This window comes from Mustela lutreola, chromosome 11, assembly GCF_030435805.1.
Source record: "Mustela lutreola isolate mMusLut2 chromosome 11, mMusLut2.pri, whole genome shotgun sequence".
Taxonomy (NCBI): Eukaryota; Metazoa; Chordata; class Mammalia; order Carnivora; family Mustelidae; genus Mustela; species Mustela lutreola.
In genome coordinates this window covers 65303617-65316766 of record NC_081300.1, presented here as the reverse complement: position 1 = coordinate 65316766, position 13150 = coordinate 65303617, and the positions used below count along the sequence as shown (strand labels likewise).

At 41.6% G+C, this 13150-nt stretch overlaps 1 protein-coding gene across 2 annotated transcripts in view; it reads left to right on the top strand.

Moving 5' to 3' along the window:
* SPECC1L (sperm antigen with calponin homology and coiled-coil domains 1 like) overlaps nucleotides 1-13150 on the top strand; it is a 140334-nt gene that overhangs the window by 22003 nt on the left and 105181 nt on the right. The window contains exons 2-3 of one of the 2 annotated variants that reach the window (XM_059140869.1): nucleotides 4086-4215; nucleotides 12185-12374. In XM_059140869.1, the coding sequence (XP_058996852.1) occupies nucleotides 12222-12374 (153 nt within the window). In that variant the 5' untranslated portion in view covers nucleotides 4086-4215; nucleotides 12185-12221. The remainder of the gene's footprint in view (nucleotides 1-4085; nucleotides 4216-12184; nucleotides 12375-13150) is intronic. The other variant, XM_059140870.1, reaches the window with a different exon arrangement.

Below are 13150 nucleotides of genomic sequence, written 5' to 3'. Positions count from 1 at the left end.
GCATGTTGATAGGCACAAAAATGTCATACCTAATCAACAGTTTCCTTTTTAAAAGTAGTTTTGATTCCTGGTTCTGAATGGTATAAATTATGAAATGGAATTTTTGAATTTCTGAAAGATCCTGATCCATGCTCCTTGCCTTATAAACAAGGCCCACAGAGTTAGCATGACTTATCAAGGTCATGCAGACTTGTCAGGCTTGCAGCCACAATCCAGGTCTCTTGATAATCACTCCAGTGAGCTCCTTACCATATATTTTCAGTATTTCCTGATATATAATTTTCAGTGGGAAAGAACCAGAAGCAAGTGTTGTTTGTTGACATCTGTGTGCAGTAGTATATAATTTAATCTAAGTAGTGAGTATAAACAGTCTTTAGTCATTCCTTATAAAGGGTTTCTCTTTCAAAGTGTCTTTTGAATTACTGCTTTTATTTTAATAAGGCCATTAGTCATACTTGGGGCATGCAGAGTGTTCTTTCTCTACATTATGATAGCCCACATTTATCCCATCTTTACTGTGGGCTCTCACCCTGCTAAGCCGTTTAGGTTCATTACCTTAATCCTCTCAACATCCTTATCAGGGAGGTAGCATTAGCAGCCCATTTTACTTATGAGGAAACTGAGATTCCAGAGAGGTCGAGTAACTTGCCCAAGGTTACATATTTCTTTGTACAAGGTAGGGCAGTCTCCAGGATACTGGTTGTTTTAAAGGAGCACAGTAGATTTAAAAATATCAATTAAATAACAGTTAAATTTAAATCCTTTTAAATAGCAATACATTTTGCATAACAGAAGGAAAAAGAGGTTCTAATGGAGGTGAATAGGAGGCATTCAGAGGAAAAAGTAGTCACCTAAAGTAGTGACCCTGTCAAGATCCTGGTGTGTGGGGCACCTGGGTGGCTCAGTGGGTTAAAGCCTCTGCCTTCGGCTCAGGTCATGATCTCAGGGTCTTGGGATCGAGTCCCGAGTCGGGCTCCCTGCTCAGTGGGGAGCCTGCTTCCTCCTCTCTCTCTCTGCCTGCCTCTCTGCCTACTTGTGATCTCTGTCTGTCAAATAAATAAATAAAATCTTAAAAAAAAAAAAAAAAAGATCCTGTTGTGACTTGATATACCTGGGTGGTTCAATTGCCTTCAGCTCAGGTCCTGATCCCAGGGTCTGGGGATGGAGCCTGCATTGGGCTCCCTGCTCAGTGGGGAGCCTGTTTCTCCCACTGCCTCTGTGACACCCCCTACTTGTGCTCTCTTGCGCCCTCCATCTCTCTCTGTTAAATAAATAAAATCTTTTTTAAAAATCCTGGTGTGACTGTAGGAGGAAGAGATAGGGATGCCCCTGTAGTTGCTATCAGGTTCCTGTCCCACATGCTGCCAGGGCTGAAGGTGCTTCTTGATGAGGTTGGGGCCTTAGCTCTCTGACAGTTCCCAAGATACTGTGTTCTCTGTGCAGGGTAGCTCCTTCTTGATGCAGTATCCTGACAGGAAAGACAAATTTTCCAAGTCCTTTTGGGATTATTTTTGAAACTTGATTGATGTGCTCCCTATAGGTGGGTAGTTGGTGAGGATGGAGTTTCTGAGTCACTGAGATAAATTGCCATCCCTGATCTTGGCTTGTTGCACATTTTTTTTCCCGTTCCCAACCTTTGCGTGTTGGAAAGGTGAATTCCCCTGGAATGAGTGTATCAGGATTTTTGTTCTTTTTCATTGTCTATACAGGTTATTTTGTCAGGACCTCTTCATTTAGGTTTTATCAGCTCCTCTTATAGGAGAGAAAACAGAGTTGCAAAGATAGAAAGTGATTAAGAGTCTGTCCACAGTCACACAGCTTGTATGGCAAAGCTGGAGCTTGAACCCAGCTCTCCTGATTTTAGTTCAGTACTCTGCTGCTGTTTGAGACCTGGAGGGAAACTTGTCTTTGCTCTGACCTATGTAACATTGTCATCAGTTCTGTGAATTTTGCTAAAGTAGAAGGTTTTGGGAGTCAAAAGCTACCTTTGAAATTCCTTAGAATCCAACCTGCTTGTGTTGTAGTTGAGGATCCTGAATGGACATGGGACTTAGCTTAAAGACAGTACTTGTTTGAGGGAAAACTCTGGGTTTTAAATCAAAGTCAGAATTTTAAGATATCCTAAAGGCTTTGAGCTGAACGACCAAATGAAAATTTTAGCAGAGTGTAAATTCTTTTCTGAATATAAATTACACAGCTATGAAAAGGAGAACAGTGAGGTGTTTACAGTTTCTTCAACATTTCCATGTGTTTGAAAATTTCTGTAGTAAAATGTTGGCAGGTGGTAGGGGAGAGAAAAAACAGCTTAGGGGCCGTTTGCATTAAAAAGACATGTGAGGGGCTCATGGGTGGCTCCCCTTGTTGGGTGTCTGCCTTAGGTTTGGGTCGTGATTCCGGAGTACTGGGGTCGAGTCCCATGTCGGGCTCTCTGCTTGGCCGGAAGCCTGCTTCTCCCTCTCCCTCTCCCACTCCCCCTGCTTGTTTTCCTTCTCTCGCTGTCTCTCTGTCAAATAAATAAATAAAATCTTAAAAAAAAAAAAAAAAAGATGTGAAAACATGTGAGTATTAGGTAACCATGAACTCAGTGTGTGCTTCTGGTAGCTCGTAGAAAAGCAGCTTTTCTTTTGATTAAGTTAAGAGCTTCAGTGTCTACATCAAGAGAAGTAATAGTCACACTGAGCTCTGCTTGCCAGATCAAATCTGTGTAGCATCGGTGCCCAGTTCCAAGGGCCCATGCATCATGTTGCCAATAGAGGCAGATGGTGTGGAATCTGGAGGTGTGGCTGGAGATTCATGGGGGTTGATGTGGAAGAAAGGCAGGCATAGTGTAGCACTGTGGTGGTGTTCAGATCCTGGGAGAGGGGCGGTATTAGAGTAGTACTTTTTTTTTTTTTTAAGATTTTATTTATTTGTGAGAGAGAGCACTGGGGAGAGGAGCAGAGGGAGAGGGATAAGCAGACTCTGCACTGAGCATGGAGCATTGACCAAGGAACCCAGTGCTGGGCTTGATCTCACAACCCTGAGACCATGATCTGAGAGGAAATCAAGAGTCTAATGCTTAACCAACTGAGTCATCCAGGCGCCCCAAGAGTGGTACTTTTTTTTTTTTTTTTTTTAAATTTTATTTATTTATTTGACAGAGAGATCACAAGTAGGCAGAGAGGCAGGCAGAGAGAGGAGGAAGCAGGCTCCCTGCTTAGCAGAGAGCCGGATGCGGGACTCGATCCCAGGACCCTGAGATCATGACCTGAGCCGAAGGCAGCGGCTTAACCCACTGAGCCACCCAGGCGCCCCGAGTGGTACTTTTGAATGGAGAGCTTAGAGTGAGGTCAGAGGAAGAGAGTTAGAGGGAAGGAGATTCCGATCAGGGTTTCTCATGCCTGAGCTCGGCCAGCATGTTATGCCGCTTCAGCTTATCCACACCAGCACCAGGTTCCTCTTTAGGATTTGTAAATCCTCATTAGGGCTGCACTGACTTTAGTCTGTCTGTAGTTTGCCATCCTGTTTTGGACAAAGGCCAGAGCTTGACTGGCCTGCTGGGCCCTTTCCCATTTCTGTATTCTAGTCAGACCCAAGTTCTTGGAGTCCTTCAAGTGAGCCCATGCTTTCTCATAACTCTCTGAGGTGTACCTCTCACCTGGTTCCTGAGAGACAGAACCGAGGACTAGCTCTTTCTATTGCCATTGTACCTTGTATATCTGTTTACCTTGTTTTATCAGCAGAATTTATGAAGGGTGGCATCCTCTTCACTGTTTATGTATCTTGATTCTCCCACTAAACTGTGAGCTCCTTGAAAGTAGGTATTTTTGTCTTAATTATCTTTATGTGTCCATGTATTTATTTATGCCTTATCTGACTAGTTCCTAGAGAACTGGCATTTTCCATGGCACAAAGTATTGAGTGAATGTTGAGTAAATAATGACTTGCTTCAGAACTTTTTAGTAGTCAGTTTCCTTCAACAGTAGATGTTTGTAACTAGAAGATTTTTTTGTTAGTGATGTTGCATGCAGGATTTCCTATAAAATGGCCTCCAAAATGTTTACCATTTTTAAGAGTCTGTGGTTTGATTTTTTTTTTTTTTCAAGTAATCTCTACACCCAACATGGGGCTTGAACTCACGACCCTGAGACCAAGAGTTGAATGCTCTATCAGCTGAGCCAGCCAGGCGCCCGTGGCTTGACTTTTAAGTAGTTTTTTCTCTACCGTATCTGTCAGGTAAGAGATGGCCCTTTATTTGTTTTCTTCAGTAGGTTTTAATTATGTGTTCTCCTTGTAGATGAATAGGAAACTCAAGCTTCCTCTGTGGCTGTGGATGTGTAATTAGCTTTGGGCAGGGCTCCTGGAACTTTAAATCCTGTCCTGGGGAGTCCAAGTACAAGGACATCCTGGTGAGAGTTCTGGCCACCCAGACTGCAGCCTTCTTCTTCTTCTTTTTTTTTTTTTTTTATTTATTTTAAAGATTTTTATTTATTTATTTAACAGATAGAGATCACAAGTAGGCAGAGAAGCTGGCAGAGAGAGAGGAGGAAGCAGGCTCCCAGCTGAGCAGAGAGCCCCATGCGGGCCTCGATCCCAGGACCCTGGGATCATGACCTGAGCCGAAGGCAGAGGTTTTAACCCACTGAGCCACCCAGGTGCCCTGCAGCCTTCTTAATGCAGGGTTATTTCTGTAAAAGGAGGGCAGCTGTGCTTCTGCCTGCCATGCCTAACAAATAATTATTTTAAATGAAAAAGTAGCAGGTATCTATAAATTAATGTGATTATAGCTGAGAATTTTATTTTTACAGCTGTAACTTAATATATACTGATTTAGAACTGGTGATAAATTTTGTGCTCTAAAAAAGATAGATTTTATATTAAATAACATGACAGGGGCGCCTGGGTGGCTCAGTGGGTTGAGCCTCTGCCTTCAACTCGGGTCATGATCTCCAGGTCCTGGGATCAAGCCCTGCATCGGGCTCTCTTCTCAGCAGGGAGCCTACTTCTCCCTCTCTGCCTGCCTCTCTGCCTACCTGTGATCTCTCTCTCTCTGTCAAATAAATAAATAAAATCTTTATATCAGCACTGATCCAAAGGACAGATTGATAAATCTAGAAGTTGCACAGTGTAGTTTTAGTGTTGTTACATTTTGTTCATATCTTGTGAAATATTTGTTGAGATGAAAACTACACATGCCTGATGAAGTTCTTATGTGTAGTTGCACTGGGGGCCATATGGAGCAGTGGGCAGGGTATGGACTTTGGATTCATGCTGCTGTCACTAAAGAATGCTGAGTCAGGGAGAGTGAGTTACATTCTTTGAGCCTCTGTCAATGCCTGTATGGGCTCTTGTGAGGATTCATTGAACTTTTACCAGGTACCGCAGAGCTGGGAAATGATGCCTTCCCCATGGGAGGAGCTCAAGGCCTTCAGTGCCTTTCCCTATTTTGGGTGCAGTGCATCAGTTTTGATGTTTTTAAGAAATATTACTTGAGAAATATATCTGACATACTTCATGGATTTATTGTAGTTTGAGATTATTCTTAGTATTTATGGAGGCAGGATCCATACTGTTATTGTGAGAACTACTTTTTATTCCTCCTAAACCTTGACTTCTCTGGACTAGAGGTAGATTTTTTTTTTTTTTAAAGATTTTATTTATTTATTTGACAGACAGAGATCACAAGTAGGCAGAGAGGCAGGCAGAGAGAAGGAAGCAGGCTCCCCGCAGAGCAGAGAGCCCGATGTGGGGCTCGATCCCAGGACCTGAGATCATGACCTGAGCCGAAGGCAGCAGCTTAACCCACTGAGCCACCCAGGTGCCCCCCCCTTTTTTAAATATTTCATTTATTTGACAGAGAGGGACCAAAAGAGAAGGAACACAAGCTGCGGGTGTGGGAGAGGGAGAAGCAGGGTTCCTGCCGAGCAGGGAGCCCCATGTGGGGGTCAATCCCAGGACCCTGGGATCACCCAGGCGTCCCTGGACTAGAGGTAGTGATGGGTGCTGATGACAGCTCTGAGCAGGACTGGGGAAGAAATAGTAGTAACTTTCAACACATACCCTTTTCAACTTTCTTTTTCTTTTTAAAATTTTATTTATTTATTTGTTAGAGCCCAAGCAGGGGAAGTGGCAGGCAGAGGGAGAACCAGGCTCCCCACAGAGCAGGGAGTGGGATGCAGGACTCAATCTCAGGACCCCAGGATCGTGATCTGAGCTGAACACGAATGCCCAACTGACCCAGGTGTCCTTTTTTTTTTTTTCCTTTCATTTTCAGGCACTTGAAGTGCTATGAACTGTGCTGGTCCTTTCCCTCCCCTCTGTAATCTCTCCCATGCCCAGGGGACTCTAGAGACTCTCTAGGCAGGGTTATCGATTCCTCCTTATTAACCAGGTAGGGGCCAAGATCTGGTGAATTAGCATCTGTTTATGAGGATCTTTGCCCTTTGATAGGGGTCATTTTAGAAAATCATGGAAGCTGGGGTTCCTGGGTGGCTCAGTCAGTTAAGTGTCTGCCTTTGGCGTAGGTCATGAACCCAGGGTTCTGGGATAGAGCCCTGCATCTGTCTCCCTGCTCAGCGGGGAGCCTGCTGCTCTTCCTCCCTCTGCCTGCTGCTCCTCCTGCTTATGCCCTTGCGCTCGCTCTCTGTCAAATGAATAAATAAAATCTTTAAAAAAAAAAAAACAAAAGAAATCATGAAAGCTTTTTTTGTTGTCTCAATGTTTGGTGGTTGCTGTTGAAATTTAGTACGTAAGGGCCATGGAATTCTAGATTAAATGAAGCGTCAGTTCTGCAAAATCAAAATTTTTCCTGTGACCTGCCACAACTTTGGAATATCTTGTTGAATAATTTACGTAGATAGAAAAAAACTGTTTATGGCTGAGCCTAGAATCAATTCCATTTTACACAAAGAAGGCATTTTTTAAGTGTAGTTTTGGTATAGATGGAATTTTCCAGGAATGCAGTTACTGTAGACATTGAGGAGAAATTGTTTTGTTTTCAGCTTTACCAAGGGTATTAGTCAGGGTTCTCCAGAGGAACAGACCAGTAGGATCTACACAAACACACAGAAGCAAGTAAGCACACAAAGAGAATGATTATAAGGAGTTGGCTCACATGATCATGGAAGCTGAATTAGTACCAGAATTTGTAGTCAGGAAGCTCGAGACCCAGGAGAGCCAATAATGCAAGTTCCAGTCTGAATCTGAAGGCCTGAGAACCAGGAGAGCTAACTAACTGATGGTGTAAATTCCGGTCTGAAAGTTGGTGGGACCGAGACCCAAGAAAAACCAGTTTTTCAGATGGAGTCCAAAGATGGGAAAAAACCAACATCCCAACTCAAGGAGTCAGGAATCCCTGTGAATTCAAATGTTTATCTCATTCGGAAACATTCTCATGAAAAAAACTGAAAAACAAAACAAAACAGATCTTTAAAAAGAAAATGAAACATCCTCACACCCAGAATAATTTAGCCAGATATCTTTGCACTTCATGGCTCAGTCAAGTTGTCATATAAAATTAACCATCACAATAAGAGAGATTCATCCTTTAAGAAAAACATGTTGTTGATAGCATGTATGATAGATGGCATGGGATCTGAGTTGCAGTACTACCAAGTGCCCAAGTCAAGACTATCTGTAGTCAGATTCATAGTGATTTAACTTAGAGGTGTGGATTTCTTACTGTTTTGTTCCTCAGATAGTCTTGCTTGAAAATTCACATATTGAAATTCACATCTATTTTATTACGATTTACTTTTATTTTTTATGTTTTAGTTGCCACATAGATATTTTTAGAAAGTATCTGTGTGTATATAATAAAATAAATAGGTTAGCTTTGGATTCCAATTTAGTAGTAAAGTTGTGTTTACGTATTTCTTGGAGAAAGGGAGCTTTGGGTCCAGTGTTGGTGAGGGTGAGTGAGTGGTCTAAAATCTAAGATCTCAAGCTGCCAGTGTCTTGGACCAGTGTTTCTTAGCATTTCTAAGCTTTTGGCTGTGCTGCTTATCTTCTCTCTGATCTTTGCAAAACTGTAGTCCTTTTCTTTATTTTATCAGGTATTTTATAATGTTCGGATCTACTTTCTTGAAGTCCTTGTTTTGATGTTCATTAGTTTTTTTATTTTTTTTTTTTTAAAGATTTTATTTTTAAGTAATCTGTACACCTAACTTGGGGCTCGAACTCACAACCCTGACATCAGGAGTCGCATGCTCTCCCAACTGAGCAACCTAGGCTGCCAGGTGTTTTTTATTTTTGTTTTTGTAACCACTTTATTGAGATATAATTCATCTGCTGCACAATTCACCCATTTTATAGTGTAAAATTCAGTGGTTTTCAGTATATTCACAACCATTATCACAATCTGATTCCAAATTTTTTTTTTTAAGATTTTATTTATTCATTTGACATAGATCACAAGTAGGCAGAGAGGCAGGCAAAGAGAGAGGAAGGGAAGCAGGCTCCCTGCGGAGCAGAGACCCTGATGTGGGGCTTGATCCCAGGACCCTGAGATCATGGCCTGAGCTGAAGGCAAATTGTAATAAAATAGATGTGAATTTAACCCACTGAGCCACCCAGGTGCCCCTGATTCCAAGTGTTTTATCCCAAAAAAGAAACCCTGTGTCCATTAGCAGTCAGTATCCATTCCTGCTACCCTAATCTTTGACAACCTCTAATTTACTTTTGTCTCTTTGAATTTGCATATTCTGGAAAGTTGTTATGACCGGAATCATACAATACATGATTCTTTGTGTGTGGTGTCTTTTATCTGGTATAATGTTTTCAGGGTTGTACTATGTATTGGTAGTTCATTTCTTTTTTATGCCCAAATAATATTCCATTGGTTGGATATAGCACATTTTGTTTATCCATTCATTGGTTGATAGATATTTGGAATTGAAACAAAAAGTTACTTTGTATGCAGATGGTATGTAAACAGAACTATGTGATAGTAATATGTATCCCATAAATAACAAATACATGTTGATAAGTAAAAATTTACAGGCTAACAATTCCGTGATAGTTTAATTTGGGAGCAGTTTATTTTTCCCCCAAAGATTTTATTTATTTATTTATTTGACAGAGATCACAAGTAGGTGGAGAAGTGGGCACAGAGAAAGGAGTGGAAGCAGACTCCTGCTGAGCAAGGAGCTGGATGGGGGGGATTGATCCCAGGACCCCGGGATCAGGACCTGACCTGAAGGCAGAGCTTTAACCCACTGAGCCCACCCTGGTGCCCCTAATTTGGGAGAATTTTTTGAGATGGTTTGGGTTGTTTCCAGTTTGTGGCTATTATGAATAATGTGTCTGTGGACATTTGTACATAAATTTGTGGATGAAAGCTTTTATTTCTCTTGGGTATAAATCCAGGAGTAGACATGCTGGATCATATGGTAACTGTCTTTAAGCATTTGAGGAACTGCTAGACTGTTTTCCAACGTGGCTGCACTATTTTATATTCTTTCCAGCTTCATGTGAGGATTTTAATTACTGCACATCCTTTACAACATTTGTTACCATTTTTTTTTTTTTTTTTTTTAGATTTTTAAAAAGGTAATCTCTACAACCAGTGTGGGGCTTGAATTTATAATTCCAAGATCAAGAGTTGAACGCTCCACCTACTGCACCAGCCAGGTGCCCCTCTATCTTTTTGATTATAGCCATCCTAGTGGGTGGAAAGTGGTAGTTCCTTAGGTTTTACGTGGTAACAGCAAGAAAGGGACAGTCTGTTACATTGTCTAGTATGGTAGCTACCATGAACCTTTACGTTTAAATTGGTTAAAATTAAATAAAAATAAAAATGCATTTCCTCAGTCATACCAGCTACATTTTAAGTGCTCAGTAGCTACAAGTGGCTAGTGGTTACTTACTGTATTGGACAGCACAGATATACATAAAACATTTTTATAATTGCAGTAAGTTCTATTGGATGGTACCTGTCTAGAAAAAGTTCATTTGGATGAGTAGGCAGAGAATGATAGAGGGTCTGAGTGGTGTGGAAAGGAGTGCAGGAGTGGAATTTGGAGAAGAAAAGAAAGAAACTTCAGGGAGTCATCTACAAGATAGGAGACTTAGAAAAGAGGAGGCAAATAAAAAGGGAAAGTGAAAAGTTGAAGGGAAGATTCTTAGGAACTTGATTTTTCCACAGTACTTTGAGTTAGCAATGGGTCCAGTGTCATTCCTTCATTTTGTCGGTGAGAAAAGCATAGACTTGCTTCTGTGCTTTGGTTGCTGTTAATAATAGTGTTCTTTTTGCTCAAAGGCTTTATCACGTTGAGGGCTGGAGCAGAGCCCCCTTGTCCTGTCTCACTGTTCCTGCCACCAAACCAGTTGGTACAGTTTATATTATGTCAAGGCAAGATAAATCTGGAGTGTCTGAGCTTAGTGTCAGTCAAGTACTCATTAAGGCTGTTGGGATGAGCCTTTTCTTTTCCGAGGGGCTATTTTGTAAGTTTATTTTTGTTAGTACGTAGAAATCTTCACAGAATAGAACAGCCTCTTTTTGTGCTCACTGTAGTTTCTCAAGCGTCATCATACACAAAACTGCTTACATTCAAATAGGCTTTCATTTTTGTTAAAGCCAACCTGGTGTGTGACATCTTTCTAAACCTGATACTACTTATTGTAGGAATTGCTTTTCTAGCTTAGTTAATAAAGATATATTTAAGGGTTTATCTGAGTGCAGTTTTGTGTGCAGCTGGTGTTATTTCAAGTTGTCTAAGCTGTGAAATCAAGCATGAGCTGTTTAGGTGGTAGTCTTGTCACATTCCTTATAGGTGTATAGATGGCCTTGTTTTCTGAACAAAAAAATTGAGGTTTATGTTCTCCTTCTTTGTTTTAAATTTTATTTATTTATTTGAGAGAGTGAACGCGCATGAGAGGGAGCATGAGCAGGGTGAGGGGCAGAGGAAGAGGGAGCAGCAGACTCCCTGATGATCAGGTAGCCTGATGTGGGCTTAATCCCAGGACTCTGAGATCATGACCCGAGCCGAAGGCAGATGTCCAGCTGACTGGGCCACCCAAGCATCCTTGAGGTTTATGTTCTGGTAAGGAATTTTGTTGCTGCTTCTTGATAAAAGAGATATCCTAGGAAATATATTTAGATCCTAAATGATAGAGTTTCTGGGATGTTCCTCTTGGTGTAGGTGAGGTTATGACAACAGATACTTGAAACTAGGATTATGCTGGATAATTTGGGAAAATACGATCACCCTTAAATACCTGCAGAATGGCCAATTCTCAAATGCCAGGATGGTTTTTGCTTCATTAAATGCTAAAGATAATGTATGCTGTGTCATATTTAGCTAGTTCCATTAGCAATCTAGGATATTCCTTTTTTTTTTCCTTATAGAGAGTGTGTGCATGTGCTCCCCTGTGGGGAGGAGGTAAGAAGGGTAGAGGGAGAGACGATCTTAAGCAGGCTCTAGGCTGGGTGCCTGGGTGGCTCAGTGGGTTAAGCCTCTGCCTTCATGGGGCGCCTGGGTGGCTCAGTGGGTTAAAGCCTCTGGCTTCAGCTCAGGTCATGATCCCAGGGTCCTGGGATTGAGCCCCACATCAGGCTCTCTGCTCAGTAGGGAGCCTGCTTCCCTTCCTTTCTCTTTGCCTGCCTCTCTGCCTACTTGGATTCTGTCTGTCAAATAAATAAAATGTTAAAAAAAAAAAAAAAAAAAAGCCTCTGCCTTCAGCTTGAGTCATGATCTCAGGGTCCTGGGATTGAGCCCTGCATTGGGCCCTCTACTCAGAGGGGAGCCTGCTTCCCCCTCCCCCTCTGCCTGCCTCTCTGCCTACTTGTGATGTCTCTCTCTCTCTCTGTCAAAAAAAAAAAAAAAAAGGCTCCAGGCTTAGAGTGGAGCTTGATGTGGGTGGGCTCTGTCTCAGTGTCTCAGGACCCTGAGTTCATGACCTGAGCCAAAATCAGGAGTTAGACCCTCAACCAACTAAGCCATGCAGCCGCTCCCAGGTTATTCCTTTTAATGACCGAGCTAGAATGCACAAAGTAGTTTCATGTTAGTAATATTCAAGGAGGAAACCTTAAATGTGGGGTACATTCTAATTAATAAGTCTAAGAGCTTTTCAACTTTTTAGTTTCTGTATCAATATTTAGCTTTCAAACGTTTTTATTTATTGCATGGTAAAATTTTTCAGAAACAAATTTCTAAAGAGCTTCCTTCCAATTGTGTTCTTAGTATAATGTCATTTCTTTCCACAGATTTGTTTGTAAATGCATCACGAAGAGGCAACCCAGAATGAAGAAAGCAAGCAGGAGTGTTGGCTCAGTGCCTAAAGTGTCTGGGATAAGCAAAACGCAAACAGTAGAAAAAACTAAACCTGAAAACAGTTCTTCAGCATCTACAGGAGGCAAACTCGTAAAACCTGGAACAACAGCATCATTGTCAAAGGTATTAACGTGGTGATGTTTGAATATGTGATGGATTTTAGGAGGAGTGAATCTTAATAGGATGTTTGATTTATTAACTAAACATCCTTTAGGGTTCGCTCTCTGCTGGTGCTGGGAACACATAGACTTCGAAGAGTTCACAGTATGGTAGACTTGGTGTGTTTGTGTTTGGTCTGGCTTTACAAATGAAACCAAATAGTAGACTTGCTTATGAAACATATCATTGAGCACTTGCCTTGTGCAAGGTTCTTGTGTCAGTGTGAGCTGGAGTTAGCGTCTTTCTTCAAGGAGCTTGTGGGGTAATGGGTGGAGGTTGTCACCTACATGTGTAAATGAAATACATGCAAAAAAGTCAGATTCCCACAGGGAAGCAGGAGGATAGTGTAAGCATTTCAGGAAGACATTGTTGCTAGCCTGGGAAGGTTTTAAGAATATATGTGGTAGATCTTAAAGGATGACCAGCAATACTATTCCTGAAACTCCTAGGTAGGGTATTTTTATTCCCACTCCACCCCTTGCACCCTTGCACCCCATAACTGTTACTCTTTTCCTGACAACCGATCTGTATTAATCCCATTAAAACTGGGCGATGTTAATTTAGTTAGCACATAACTAGTTTTTTTGTTTGTTTTACACTCTTTCCAAGGCTGGTTTAGTTCTTGTTAGTACAGAATGGTGACTGGGCTTTAGAAGCAGACAGACCCAGACTTTCTATGCATGTGCTTTATAGCACCATGATTAGGATGAAATGAGGAATGTATGGAAGTGAATTAGCTC